Here is a 15,517-nt window from a genome sequence, read left to right on the forward strand (position 1 = left end):
CTGGCAGATCTCAATACTGCCCGCATAAGAACATGCTTGGAAAGGCCAGGCCTTTTTCTCACACGATGGCCTGGCCCTGGAAAATCATTTTTCTAAATTACTCCAGCAGGATTTCAATAAAGTCCTGAATTAACAATTAGTACTTAGTTCTGGTAAATAAACTTAATTGTTTCAAGTCAAGACTAAAACCATTTCTGTCAATCCAACCTGGAGAAATTAATTCTAAACCAAATTCTCTCTTTAGTGATTTATAAAGCCTGAAATCAGTGAGTCAAACAACAGCTATGCTGCCCCCACCTATCTCCAAAGCAATGAGCTGACAGCCTTGGACTCAGACTCATTCATTCAATAAGTATTTATTTGCTGAGGGTAATCCACGAATTCAATTTTAAGAACTTCAATTCATGATGTCTAGAGAACCCAATACTTTCATTAAAATGAAGAAACCGGGCACTATCCCAAAGGCTTGCACGTGCAACCACGTGACTCATTTCCCAGGTTCGGCCACCATCTCCAAGTTCTGCACTACAAGCATTCCCAAACTGAAAGACTATTGAAATATCCATCTACCAGGCTTTTAAGCAGACTCAAGACTGTACTTTACTCCTTACTTCTATCTTACCCATCAAGTTACAAAATTATCTCTTCATTTTGTTTCAGAAAAACAAGGTAGAATGACATTTTCTTACCCGTCACAGTCCACAATCTCAGGACCTTCAAAGGAAAAGGGATCAGCCTTATCTGGTTCTGATTTCATCTTGTAGGTTTTTGTCAGGACTGAGTTGGTAAAGTAGTCGTTGGGTTCAAAGTGGAACTCTAACACAAAAGACTAAAAGCAGAAACTCAGAGTAAGCACCAGTTAAAATCGAAAAATAACGAGGACAGATTGCTTGCAGTACACAACACTGACTAGAAGCTATTTTGGGAAAGCTCAACAGATAGGGCCAAGGAACGAGAAAAACTTCTCCATTGCAAAAAAGGCCACCATGAAGTTAAAAAAAACAAATGATGGACTGGAGGGAAATACCTGTTCAGTTCATGAGTAGGGGCATGTCCTGCTCCAATGCCTCCTCACCAATAGGGGTCAAGCTCTCCTAAAGAATCCTAGCTTCTCTTAGCTGCTCCCAACCCTTGCTTCCTGGAAGGAGGGAAGGTGACTAGGGGAAAGTAGGGGCACCAGCAGTCCATCCTCCTCCTCTCCTTTTCCGCTCAGCCTAAGCCCCAGCCCCCACCCTGCTGGGGGAAGCCAGGGTCTGTATTCTGTGCTGTGCAGTAAAAGCAGTGACCCACAGCTTTTCTCCCGGGAGGTGGGTGGGAGAAAAGGACAAATCTCTACAAGGACAGAAAGCTCATCCCTCACTTACAAAGCATGCTACAGACCTGGAAGAGAGGTAAGCACACCGGGAAAAACGATGCAAACATGAATGCAGGCATAGGTAACATCCAACAGCAGCAACAAGGCATTTATGCTCACAAGTAACAAAACACAAGAACACCAAAATGAGATGCCTTTCTTTGGGGCAAAATGTATAAAAATATGTAGACCCAGCCAGGATTTTGGGGTACTGGGCACACTCATATACTGTCAACAGATTTTATGAAGGACAATTTGGCAATATCAAAAAAATAATAAAATAAAAAGCCATATTCCCTGACTCAATAATTCCATTTTGAGGAACTTCTTCAATTTGAGAAAAATACCTGGATGATGCATTGGTATGTGCAAGACATTTTACCTCATCCCTATTTATAAAAGAAAAACCTGGAAAATGAGCTTGGTCGAGTAATTTATAGACAGTTTACAAGACCAATTCTGCGCTCAGACAGCCTGGGTTCAAATCCCATCTCTGCCTTCAGTGCTGGGCAATTCGCAGAAGCTACTCAATGTCTCCGTGCTCTGCTTTTCTCCATTGCCAAGGCCAGTGGAGAGCTCCTAGCCAGATCCTGCTGTCATCCCTTCTAGAAACTGGAAATAACTCTCTCCCTCTCTAGGAGCTGCCTTGACGGTTAATCTAGACGACTTAGAACAGAGCCGGGTTTATGGACAAGGCTGGTTAAACGTTAGCTGTTTCCATTTTCATTGTAATGGTAAAACCATCAATGGAGGGGAAATTAAGAGGACTAAAAAAAAAAATACAGTAATAATTTCCTCAAAAAAAAGTTTATACATTCAAACAAATCACTTGCACAAAGGAGAATTGAAAAAGTAACTTCCAAAGAAAGGTGGAGGAGGAGAGGGGAGCCATGAGGGCTTAGGAAGTCAGGATCAGGGAGACAGTGTAGTTGGTTTCTAGAAGCGATGACAGCAGGACCTGGCTAGGAGCTCTTCACTGGCCTTGGCAAGAGCAAAGGAAGCGGGTAGGGCACTGCAGATGAACCACACAAAGGAAAGGCCAGTCACTTGCCCGGTAAGTCACAAGGAAAGGAAGAGGCAGCTACAGGGAATCAGCATCAAATAAAATGCCAATTTCTCTCCCAACCCTCCAGGGCTTTAAAAAAAAACAACAACATAAAGAGGGAAGGCAAGCAGCCAACCAATGGAGAGACTGCTGTGATCCCAGAACTGTTTAAGGCTGTAACCACAGTGTGGACAACCAACCCAGGGCATGGGATGACCCCAATAATACAAATAATATTATTAGACTTGTGGTCCTTCACCATGTCCTACTCATTTTTCCCCTCCTTTTTACTTTCTCTTTTAAAGACCAGTTCTCTCTATGTTGCCCAGGCTGGTCTCGAACTCCCGGGCTCGAGCAATCCTCCACCTTGGCCTCCTAAAGTGCTGGGATTACAGGCATGAGCTACCACACCCAGCCTACTTTTCTATAGATAGATTCATATTTCTTCCTATTTTCCTTTTTTCTCTCCCCTCTGACTTTGTTCAGTCAAGAGTAACCCAAAGACAACTGAAGATGATTCAAGAAAGTGTTTAACTGCCCAAATGAAAAGTGGCTTGAACATAAGATTGCTTAATTCACACATGCACTACAGTCAGGCAAGCCACAAATATGCTAACCACGCTCAATCTTACAAGCAACTAAAGAAATGTAAAATTAGCAGGGCCTAGGTGGCTCATGCCTGTAATCCCAACTGAACGACCTTTGGGCCTTCTAAAGCTTCATCTTCTTTCACTCAGTAAGTATACTGAAAGGAATCTAAACTAAATAAATTAACAAACATTTAATTTAACACAAATTTGGGTTCAAGTATGCTGATCATAATGCAACAATTTACAATGGGGGAGGTGGTGCATGCAGGGGAATGTTAAAACATTTTATAGCCAATGGCGGCAGTAACAACTATTCCCCCAGCCAAGCCTGTGTGATGTGACAGCAGGGTGACACTGTGCACACACCATGTGGTGTGGCAGGAGCCATGTGGCACACGTGTGCACTGTGTGTCCAGGTGGGCATGTGCTCAAGGGAAGGGAATGAGGCATGGTGGGGAGCTGCAAAAACACCAGCCAAGACTCATTTTGAAGTTTTATTACTCTTTATAACTTAAAATGCCTCAGATGCTTCATAATAATTTTACAAAGGAAAAAGAGTATGGGGAAACTCACTAAGCTGCTGCTATTTACTTATAAAAATCAGATTTGTAATGGTGTTCTTTACACTTGCCCGTATTTTCTACATATGACTTTAATAATAGGGAAGTAAAAAGAAAAAAAGATTACTGGTCCACAGTCTACCACAACCAGAGCTCTAGTCTATGAGTCACCATGAGATGGAGGAAAAGAAGATGACAGGCTAAGAAAGAAAGAAAATTGACCTAGGAAATCATCAAACAGGTGTCCAATAAGAAAAAAGAGGCCGGGTGTGGGGGCTCACGCCTGTAATCCCAGCATTTGGGAGGCTGAGGTGAGCAGATCACGAGGTCAAGAGATTGAGACCATCCTTGCCAATGTGGTAAAATCCTGTCTCTACTAAAAATACAAAAATCAGCTGGGCGTGGTGGCGCACACCTGTAATCCCAGCTACTCGGGAGGCTGAGGCAGGAGAATAGCTTGAACTCGGGAGGCGGAGGTTGCAGTGAGCTGAGATCATAGCACTGCACTCCAGCCTGGCGACAGAGTGAGACTCCGTCTCAAAAAATAGTAATAATAAAAAGAAAAGAAAAGAAAGGGGAAAAAAAGGAACTAACCCAAAGGAGAAAAAAAGTTAATTGAGTCTGGATGAATTAAATACAAGGAAAACACACACAGAACCTTAAAGCACCACACACTCACACCATGGGGAAGAGAATGCACACCAATGAGGGCAAACTAGGCAGACGTGCCCAGGCGGCTCCCGGGGGCCCTGTGATAAAGTCTAAACAGAAGAGATGCAAGCCCAGGAAGAAGGACCTGCTATGACCCACATGGGACAGGGAAGATGGGGTGTCCCCTCTGGAGGCAGCCCCTAGCTGGTGAGCAGGCATCACTCCTGACTCCCAGTGCCCCACCTGGAGAGAGACACCCGAATATCACCTTCCATAGTGGAAAACAGACAGGAACAGGAAAAAGTAGAAGGGACAGATACAGGTGGATCCACTGCCTGCCCCTGCCGCTGCCCCAGGCATTACTTGCAGCACTTGCAGTGAAGAAATTCTACTCCTAGTGGCCCTTGTCCATTAGCCCGGGCCCCAATACTGAAGAAATCCCACTCCTAGTGGCCCTCATCCATTAGCCCGGGCCCCAGGGCTGAGATGGGGAGGAAGGAAGACACTGCTGACTGGTCCCAGGTCCCTACCACCATCACCCATCCGCAAGATCCCTAACCCACAGCCTGTCATGCAGTATTTGTCTCCAAGACCTGAAACTGAAAGCCACCAGTCAGTCAGTCATGTGTCGCTGGAAATGCTATTGCACTGGAATGGAACCCATTAGCTACAGCCAGGCTAACAGGTTAACGAACAGTGCTCCCTGGGAGAACCAGGCTAGGATGAGACAGCCTGGGGAGGCTATCTGAAGATGAGCATGTTTCCTCAGATAAAAGTAAGGGCTGACCTAGTCAAGCTTGTCTTACCAACTGGCAGGCTGATCCATGCCACTAACATTACTACTGCAATGATACACCAAAGCAAGTATATTGGAAAGATTTGTTTCAGGACAAATCAAAGAGCAGGAAAACATTTTTCAGTCTTTGTGCCTTTTTTTTTAGGGTAAAACCTAGTAGGTTCAGATTTTCGAATAAGTGCTGTTCATATGTGTACATAGCTCCCATCTTTTTAAACGTTAAAAATACACATTAGATGCATGCAAACTTGAGAGACACTTGGGAAAAGAACGGTATCATCTCCAACCAACCGAGTAAACAAACAAACTACAAGACTGAGGGCAGGCACAGTGGACAGCACCACCACAGCCCAGGAGTTGCAGTCTGACTCCTGCGTTGGTGCCCACCTGGCTGTAGGGTCTGGAACATCACATGGTCGGCATCACTGTCAAATCATCCAGCAGAGACTCACGACTACAGTGCCAAGCACGAGACAGAAAGGCAACGGGATCCTGTCTCTCAGGGAGCAAAGAGACAATGCGGTACTCAGTCTAACTCTTGGAGAGCTGTCTTGCCCAGCGCTGCCCAGCAGATGAGTGGCTAAGTGTGGGTTTTGCAGGTTTCTTGCCCCTGGCTCCAAGTTTTTCCATCTTTGTGGACTGACTCTGATGCCAACCAGGTCAAGTCAGTACTCACCATAGGCTGTCCAGGGTCAGAAAACTTCACTTTAATATCCTGCAGGTGTTTCAAGATTGGTTCATCATATTCCTAATCAAAAAGAGAAAAAAAATTCCAATCGGCTTTTAAAAAACAGCACATCTCTCCCCAAGCGTCATGGCTGCATGGGCTCCCAGATGCTGCATAACTAGCCCTACTGGAATTCTGTCCTTGTCAAGTAATAACTATCAGGAAGAAACCCAAACTTATTCACCAACTCCCTGTCATAGAAAAGCAGCACCAAGGTGTCCCCTTTCCCTAGTGTGGAGCAACGGTGGGTGTCACTGACAGCGAAGGGCAGTGCCACTGACACCCGCCTGCCTGCAATACTGGGGCAAGGGCCTTCACTGCTTTCCTGCCACCAGCTGCCACTGCACACAGAGATCAGAAATGCTACCAACCAAGACTGCTGAGGAGACAGAGCAGAAGCCTGGAAGTCAGAAGAGAAGGCTAGATCAGCTACAGCCGTGGCAACCAGCTTCCCCACCTGCGGCAATAAAGTTGTGCATGCCTTAACAATGGGGGCACCTCCTGAGAAACACACCATTAGGCAATTCGGCATGCAATCATCAGAGCATACTCACACAAACCTAGACAGTGCAGCCTACTATCCACTACTGCTCCTACACTACAAACCTGTACAGCTTGTGACTGTACTGAATACTGGAAGCAGCTAGTGATGGTAATTATTTGTGTATCTAAACACAGAGAACGTACAGTAAGAATATGGTATCATAATCTTACAGGACCGCCATCCTATATGCAGTCTGTTGTGACCAAAATGTGTTATGTGGCTCATGACTGTATCCAAAATTCACTATACAGACGGTCACTTCTTTATTTTTTTTTTGAGACAGAGTCTTGCTCTGTCACCCAGGCTGGAGTGCAACGGCGCAATCTCAGCTCACTGCAAGCTCTGCCTCCCAGGTTCATTCCATTCTCCTGCCTCAGCATCCTGAGTAGCTGGGACTACGGGTGCCCGCCACCACGCCCGGCTAATTTTTTGTATTTTTAGTAGAGATGAGGTTTCACCGTGTTAGCCAGGATGGTCTCGATCTCCTGACCTCGTGATCCACCCGCCTCGGCCTCCCAAAGTGCTGGGATTACCGGCATGAGCCACCGCGCCCAGCCACACGCGGTAACTTCTTTAAGGACAGTTACACAGAGCGTGTCTGAGATCTAACTTGCAGGCACCATGGAAAAGCGTACAATTCTTATCTGTCTGTATCATTTTACAAGTGGTATTTCTTCAAACTCAGAGTTTGCTGATACCTGTCAGCTTAGAAGGTTCAAGTGAGGAAAGTCAGAAGAGGAATGGAAAGACCTGAATCCTCATAAACACGCACTGGCAGCAGGTGCTTCGTTTGTAACATTACAGTCGCTTCTTTACCCCCAAAGTCTGGGCACTGAACCTCAAAATGTCTTGAAGTTCCATTAAGTTTTTCTTAAATCATTTTTTCCCTTTTTTAGTTCTATGTAACAACTGTACTAATTTATGGGACACAGTGACATTTTGATGCACATATACAATGTGTAATAAATCAGGACCATCACCTCATTTATTTTTGAACATTCAAAACCCGTCCTCTAGCTATCTGAAAATACACACTAAATTATCGTTAGCCACATTCACCCTACAGTGCTACAAAACACCGGAACTTACTCCTCCAATCTAGCAGTGACTCTGTATCCAATAACGGACCTGTCCCTGTTTGTTCTCCCCTCTCTCTCCCTCTAAGCCTTTAACAACTCTGCTTCGGTAAGCTGTTTTTGTAGCTCCCACATGAGTGTGAACATGAGGTATTTCCCTTTCTGTGCCTGACTTTCCATTAAGTGAGTCCTAATTTTCAACTCTTTTGACATTATAGAAAAAACAAAAACAGCGACAAAAAGATACCTGCAAGTATTTAGACAAAAAGTAACCCAAAGGCAGTTGTGAAATGGGCCACACCTGCATGCGATGTTCAGTCTCCAACACTGCGCGTGCCACCCATGGAGGCATGCACTGGCTCTCGATCACCAAGATGAACACCTTCACCAGCATGCTTTCCAGAGATGGCACTGGGAACTTCAAACTCATCCCACTCAAAGACGCAGTGCTCACTGATGTTTTCCCAAACTTCATAAAATAACCATTATGTTCTAATTTCCTCAAGAAGCCATGTACCCTGTGGGTCAAAATTTAAATGTCCAGGGCAGATATAAGGCAATGCCCCACACTGGCAGACACTCAAGACTCAGGAAGCAAAGACACAAACAACACTGGAAGCATCACACTCAGATCATAAAGCCGCCATCTCAAATTTTCCACTCTACTTGAAGGAATATATTTCAACTATCCCCAAATTTAGAACAAAGGGATTCAGAGTTAATCCAACTTTGGAATTTAATATTTGACCAAAATGAGCTGGGCACAGTGGCGCACACCTGCAGTCCCAGTTACTTGGGAGGACCACTTGAGGCTAAGAGACTGAGACAGCAGTGCACTGACTGTGCCTATGAAAAGCCACTGACCTCTAGGCTGGGTATCATAGCAAGACCATGTCCCTTAAAAAGGAAAAGGATTCTCTCAGAAATGGCAGACTCCAACACCAGACATTAAAACATAATTGTTGGCCGGGCGCGGTGGCTCACGCCTGTAATCCCAGCACTTTGGGAGGCTGAGGCGGACGGGATCATGAGGTCAGGAGATCGAGACTATCTTGGCTAACATGGTGAAACCTCGTCTCTACTAAAAATACAAAAAATTAGCCGGGCATGGTGGCGGGTACCTGTAGTCCCAGATACTCGGGAGGCTGAGGCAGGAGAATGGCGTGAACCCGGAAGGCGGAGCTTGCAGCGAGCTGAGAACATGCCACTGCACTCCAGCCTGGGCAACAGAGCAAGACTCCGTAAAAAAAAAAAAAAAAAATGTGTTAAAAAATCAAAATAGAACATGCTACCGTTACCTGCTATGAGGTTACAAACAGTACAAATAACATTTCCTCATTCTCTGCATATTAAATGAGTACTCTATCAACCCCTGCATATCTTTTTAAAGCTTTTAAAACAAAAAGCAACAAGACACCTCTTGGCTGAAATGCTGAAGCACTGACACTAATACAGAGGTGCTGGGAGAATGAGAAGGGACACCCCATTAAAATGTGGCCAAATGCCTCACTGTGCTCTCAAAACCCAAGGCAGCGCTATCCATGGCCAGTGACCCCAATGCCATAACCAGGTGGCCACATGCACAGAAGGGGACACCAAAACTCACTCAAGTCACCTAACTCTTGCTCCCAAACCCTGTTATCACTGCACCCCCAATCCCACGTGAAGATGCTCCAACCCTGCAGCATGAGCATCACCCTGGGGCCCATGAGACAGGCAGCCCCACAGAACCAGAATCTGCACTGCCATGGCCACTCCCCATGCCCCCCGAAGTCTGAGAAGAACTAACCTAAGAGCTAGTCTTTCCACCTGCTCCCTACCATGGGGATTTTCAACTCTCAGCATGCATATCAGAGTTCCTAAAACCACCTCAAAACTCTCAGTGCCGTGGTGACAGATGAGGCATTCAGTTTTTGCTATTTAGTTTTTAAAGCTGCTCAGGTGATTGTAATACACAGTCAGGGTGAGACTACGGCTCTGGTACACATTACTTAATTTTTCCAATGAAATTCTGGTGCATGGCATTCTTTTAAAAGTATGGTCTAGTCTTCGTAAATTCCACCTTTTCATATAAAAAGGAAGCTCAGATCAGGAAAAACCAAGGCTGTTCTATTTTAGATGCTTTCTGCTCTGGAAGGAGAATAAGAAATACATCATTCTTTCCATCTTGAATTCTCAAGTTTTGGCTTAGGACACAGGATAAGCATGAAACAAGGGAGGTAGCAGAGGCAGCAATGTGATACATTTGTGAAAACCATTAAAAAACGTAGCTGTAAAATCCCGTGCAAATTACAATACAGCAGTTTGTAAAGGACAACAGACAGTGGCTATGCTCTGTGATGGGAGAAGCACTCTGCCCACACAAGCAGAGCCTGGAGCTGTCCTGAGCAAGTGTGAATGTAGATGTACTGTTTCTGGGGACTCTGGAGCAATAAAAACTGACAGCAAGTCAGTCAGTGAGACTTAAGGCAAGATTTGTTTCTGTGTTGTAGAAACTTCTATTATAACTAATTTCAGGGAAAACCAAATTTGTCACCTTTTAATTTGTTCACCATTTCACTGTAGAAAGTAAAATGTCAAGGCAAGACAAAATCAGAAATGTTGGTTGGTTTTGTTTTTTTTTTTTTTTGAGACAGGGTCTCACTCTGTCACCCACCAGGATGAAGTGTAGCGCCATGATCATGGCTTACCACAGCCTCGACCTCCTGGGCTCAGGTGATCCTCCTGCCTCAGCCTCCCAAGTACCTGGGACCACAGGTGCACAACACAATGCCCGGCTAACTTCTGTATTTTTTGTAGAGATGGGATTTTGCCATGCTGCCCACGCTGGTCTTAAACAATCTGCCTACCTCAGCCTCCCAAAGTGCTGGGGCTACAGACATGAGCTACCATGCCTGGCCTTCTTTTTTTAAAATAGACACTTTTCAAGAGAAATGATCAGAAAATATTAGCAACTTGTTCAAAAATTCACTGGGATGTGTGTGTGTATACACACACAGAACTTATCCCTTCAAAATTCATTCTCCTACTCTGGTCTCCCGCCCTCACCCTTTCCTGCGCACTCACACCACAGTAAGACACAGATGCGCTCTTGAATCTATTCACAGGCGAGACAACAGACATTTACAGGAGGTAAAAGGAATTGATTTGAAAGTTTTGGATCAGGCTGAGCTGCCTGGCTTTCCACCAAGAACTGCAAAAGACAGCATGGAAGCCCCACAGTGAATAAACCATTCACTGTGAGATCAGGACTGCTCACCTTAGGTTCTGGTCACAGAAAGTGCCCTTCCGCCCACTATGAACAACCTTTCAACGCCCAGTTTAGTGCTTAAAAAAATGCCATAGATAAGTAATGTTAGAAGACTACCACATAATCTCTCTAAAAGATAGAAATGTGCTTACCTGGACTAATTCACTTAGCATATCTACATTTCTAAAGATGGTAAACCAGAACTCTGGAATTCCTTTGGGATTTGGCTCTTCAGCTGTTGCTGCTTCTTTTTCTGTTATGACTACTTTATTTTTCATGTCTCCCTAAAAAAAATAAAGATGCAAAAAGATCGCAAAAAATACAAATTTAAAAATAACGCAGTGGCTTAATGTAGAGTACCATTTCCAAATCCTGTATTATCTCCGATCAAAAACCTTTCTTTCAGAGTCTGCATCTCCAACCCATTCACTGTGCCATGCGACACTTCTCAGATGCTTCCGAGGGAAAAAAGCAGTCAAGGCGTTATATCCACATGGAATTCCTTATGATTTCACATCAAAGGCGAAGAAACTGAAGAGATGACAAAGTGCCACCAACTCTGGGAAAGGTCATCCAGTGCTAACTCTGTGAGGTGCCATCCTGAGACAATCATCATCACAAATGCAGATGCAAAGACTGTACATCAACCTTAAGGAAATGGAATGCAAATATGCAGAACATCTATCACTGGGAAAAAAAAGTCCAGTCCAAGGATCGGTAAGTTCACTTGGACTAATAATCTGACCTCTGGTTAAAATTTGTGGGGTAGGGGCAGTAAGTTGAAGTAAAAAAAAAAAAAAAACATTTGCTGCAGCAGTATCTGCAGCAAGGAAGTGCTCAGCAACTTATCCAGCTTTAAGCAGGTGGCTATAAATGCTGGTTCAGGGACATAACGCAAGCATCAGAAAGTGATCAGAAAGGGTACATGGTAAAGTGAAGGGGAGTCTTATAACATCAGGCCCCAGGGAAAAGGTAGACCAAGGGAGGTAAAACATAACACTAAATGGAACTATGGGAGATTCTGAATGCCTTGCCAAATGAGATTGTTATGATGAAATGATCTCGTAGGCCTTTTAAATTAGCGAAGGCAGATCTCCTTGAGCTGTTAGAAGCTGATTCACAACTGTATCAATCCACAGCCATGGCTTCAATTCGGCCAGGTTCTACATATTTTAAAAAGATCAAAAAACACATAAGGCTACCAAAATTATCATATACCTTAAAAAAAAAAAAAAAAAAAAAAAAAAAACCCATGCCAAAAGTTAGTTATAGGATAAAAGTTACTTGTCTCCCAAACATAAAATCAGGCTTTCACGGCTGTGAGCAGGTAACTGACGGCCATACCACAACCACCATACGCAACCAATCCACTGGCTGAGCACCTGTCAGGGAGCACGCTAGTCCACGCCACTGAGCAGGAAGGCACTCCCCTCACAACTCCCCCAATATTCCAGTGACTGAGAACACAGGGGTATCTCTTCTTGATCTTTGCTTTCTCTGATGTTTTAATCTTTATTGTCTGATCCTTTATTTCAATATGCTCCTGTCCACAGATAACTGACATGGCACTACATCTTACTCCTCCTATGAACTGACAGTACTGTGCCAGATGCTAGATCAGTATCAGAAAGGAATCTAAACCCAACCTAATGATGCAGCAGCACCTACTGCTAGAAGCACGTAAGTTTACTAGTCATTAAGAATCATTAAAAAATGCTTATTTTTAATAGTATTAAAACAGAACATAAGTCACATTTTTCAAAAGACTTACAGCCAATTTCTCTTCCTCTTCATTTTCACTGTGCCATTCCGATTCCGCATCTGTTGGTTCAACATCACCGGTGATAAATTCTCTTCTCTACATAAAAATGAGACCTTATTAGAATTGTGTTATTAGCTTACTTGGAAACTCAAGAGTGAAATTTATAAATAATGTCTACAAAAAGACTTTGAAAACTGGGTATTTTTATAACTTATTTTAAGATTCTAAATTTTAGGGTTCAAAGAAAAATATTAAATGATTTCCTGGGTAAATCTGGATGTTTCACCTAAAGATCTAAAATAAAGGCGGTCCCTGATTTCCAATGGCTCAACTAAAGATTTTCAACTTCATGATGGTGCAGAAGCCATCACACTTTGAGTACCAATACAGCCCCACACTGTTCCACTCTCTGTGTAGTGTTCAATACATTACATGAGATACTCAGCACTTTATTATAAAATAGGCTTTGTGGAAGATGATTTTGCCTGACTGCAGGCTCATGTAAGTGTTCTGAGCTTATTTAAGGTAGTCTAGACTAAGCTATGTTTGGTAGCTTAGATGCGTTCTTACCCTAGATGTTGTCAACTTATAATGGGTTTATCACAACCTAACACCGTCGTAAGTTGAAGACTATCTGTATATTAAATTCGTTAAGAGAGTTCCCTACCTTGTCAAAAAGAGGCTGGTATAGTGCTGCATACTTTCTTTCCAAGTCATGTACCTCTTCATAGAACTTGGCTTCTATGTGAGCACATCTCACCTGAAGTTGTTTCAATGCATTAATTCTTCTTTTTACTGCTTTAGGTAAACTAAAAAAAAAGGAGTAAGAAATACAACATCCTCATGCCTGCAAAATAAGGCACCATGCTTTTCAATTTTATTAAAATAAATTTAGGTTAACATGGAATTAACATAATGAACAAGACCTCTTAAAAATTAGGAAAAGGACAAATACCCCAATAGGAAAAAAAAGATACAGGAGGCAGAAAAGATAATTCACAAAAGAAAAAACACAAATTGTCAAACATGAAGAAAGATTCAATCTCATAAAATATCCAAAAGAATGCAAACATTTAAGAATGCTCATCTTTTCCTTACCAAATTGGCAATTAAAAACCAAAACAAAACACCTAGGTTTTACGAGGCTAAGGGTCAAGAAGCCCTCTGACTCATCTTTCTTAAGGGCAGAAATACTGAAAGTGTTCTTTGGACCCAGTAATTCCACTTCTAAGAATTTATCCTTAAGGCTGGGTGCAGTGGCTCATGCCTGTAATCCCACCACTCTGGGAGGCCAAGGTGGGAGGACGGCTTGAGGGCAGGACTACAAGACCAGCCTGAGCAATATAGCAAGACCCCTCACTACAAAAAATTTAAAAAATTAGCCAAGTGTGCCCCTGTAGTCCCAGCTACTCAGGAAGCTGAAGTGGGAGGATCACTTGAGTCTGGGAGGTCAAGGCAGCAGGAAGCTATGATTGTGCTACTGCACTCCAGCTTGGGAAACAGAGCAAGACCCTATCTTACCAAAAGGAAAAAAAAATTTATCCTAATCAAGTATTTATGCTGGATTGTCCATCGACAGATCTGTACAAGTGAAAAACTGGACAATGGAAGTTCAACGGTATTCAAATATGGCCTATTTATAATCACATTGTACAGGAATATTTAGTGCCACGTGGGAGTCCATACTTGTTAACACACTGGAGGAAAAATCTGAGAAACACAGACCACAGGCAACACAACTTTGTCCTTGAGAGTCAGGTCAACTATGAGTTTGCTCAATCCTGTTCTATGTTTTAAAAAATATTTTAGTTTGTATGTATAACTTCTATAAATCAGAAGAAAAATCCCTGTTTAACCTATCAAAACTATTTGCTTAAAGCAAAGCCCCTGGTCATAATCATGTGGACTGAACAGCAGATTCCCGGCCTCATCATAGACCCAAATAATCTACCTGGGGCAGGGCCCTGGGTCCTGAATCTTAGATACCCATTCACACGATCAGAGTTCTCAAGTCTAAGCACTTGACTTATCCTCCAACACCACACAGCACAGAGCAGCAGGCAATTCACACACACATATCACTGGTCTGGGAGGTATTAGAACAACTGCCTTGCATCCCAAAGGACCACTCTCCTGGGTGAAATATAATCACAGTTACCTCAAGCTAAAGGTCCTTAGTTTAGACTCTCAAATAATGCTTAACATTCTAGAACTACTGCTAGTAGTAGATGAGAACAAGGGAAAAGCAAAAAGAATTTAACAAAATCATAGACTCCCACTGCCACTTGTACCTCTTTTCAGCACTGATCATTCATTCATTCATTCATTCATTTACTGTGATAGGATCTCACTCTGTTGCCCAGGCTGCAGTGCAGTGGTGCCATCTCGGCTCACTACAACCTCAACTTTCTGGGCTCAAATGATCCTCCCACCTCAGCATTCCGAGTAGCTGGACTACAGGGGCACATAGCCATGCCCAGCTAGTTTTTTTGCATCCTGTAGAGATGGGGTTTGACCATGTTGCCCAGGCTGGTCTTGAACTTCTGGGCTCAAACGATCTGCCTGCCTTGGCCTCCCAAAGTGCTAGGATTACAGGTGTGAGCTACCACGCCTGGCTAATTATACAATTTTAAATTAGTTTAATTTTTGAAGCTTTCCAACTGAAGTAAAATGACAAAAGATGTTAAACAAACTGGACCCTAGTGTGCCCCTAGCAGTCCTTCAATCATTCATACCAACTACACCCAGCCATCTGCGGGCACTTTTCCTGCAATATGGCCAATATGGAACCACTTCTAGTCTCACATAAACTTGTTCCCACTCAAGCAGTTCCTCTCACAGAATGCCACCCCACCAACCCAGTTTCTAAAGCGAGAAAACTAGAAACCATTACTCATTCTCAATTCTTGCCACTCCTACACAGTATCACTCCATCCCATCAATGTAGTCTGCAAAAAAAAAAATCAAAAAACCTGGCCCACTAAGTAATCCCCAAGAAGCTTCTAAATGGGCAAAGCAAACTCTAAATGTCCCCTTCTAGGCTGGGCGCTGTGGCTCATGCCTGTAATCCCAGCACTTTGGGGGGCCAAGGTGGGCAGATCACCTGAGGTCAGGAGTTAGAGATCAGTCCGGCCAACATGGCGAAACCCTGTCTCTACTAAA

General features: G+C 43.5%; 1 protein-coding gene and 1 non-coding gene across 7 annotated transcripts in view; both read right to left on the reverse strand.

Annotated features, from left to right (window-relative positions):
* The window catches only part of NAP1L4 (nucleosome assembly protein 1 like 4), a 47,174-nt gene that overhangs the window by 15,348 nt on the left and 16,309 nt on the right, over positions 1 to 15,517 (reverse strand). For all 6 annotated transcript variants that reach the window (XM_050758321.1, XM_050758316.1, XM_050758322.1 and 3 more), the window contains 5 exons: positions 13,023 to 13,164; positions 12,365 to 12,451; positions 10,746 to 10,877; positions 5,673 to 5,744; positions 690 to 829 (listed from right to left, as the gene is read on the reverse strand). In XM_050758321.1, coding sequence (XP_050614278.1) covers positions 690 to 829; positions 5,673 to 5,744; positions 10,746 to 10,877; positions 12,365 to 12,451; positions 13,023 to 13,164 — 573 coding nt within the window. The remainder of the gene's footprint in view (positions 1 to 689; positions 830 to 5,672; positions 5,745 to 10,745; positions 10,878 to 12,364; positions 12,452 to 13,022; positions 13,165 to 15,517) is intronic.
* On the reverse strand, positions 4,779 to 4,902 carry LOC126936718 (small nucleolar RNA SNORA54). Its single transcript, XR_007719537.1, has one exon. It is a non-coding gene; the product is annotated as a small nucleolar RNA SNORA54 (small nucleolar RNA).

Source organism: Macaca thibetana, chromosome 14, assembly GCF_024542745.1.
Source record: "Macaca thibetana thibetana isolate TM-01 chromosome 14, ASM2454274v1, whole genome shotgun sequence".
Lineage (NCBI taxonomy): Eukaryota > Metazoa > Chordata > Mammalia > Primates > Cercopithecidae > Macaca > Macaca thibetana.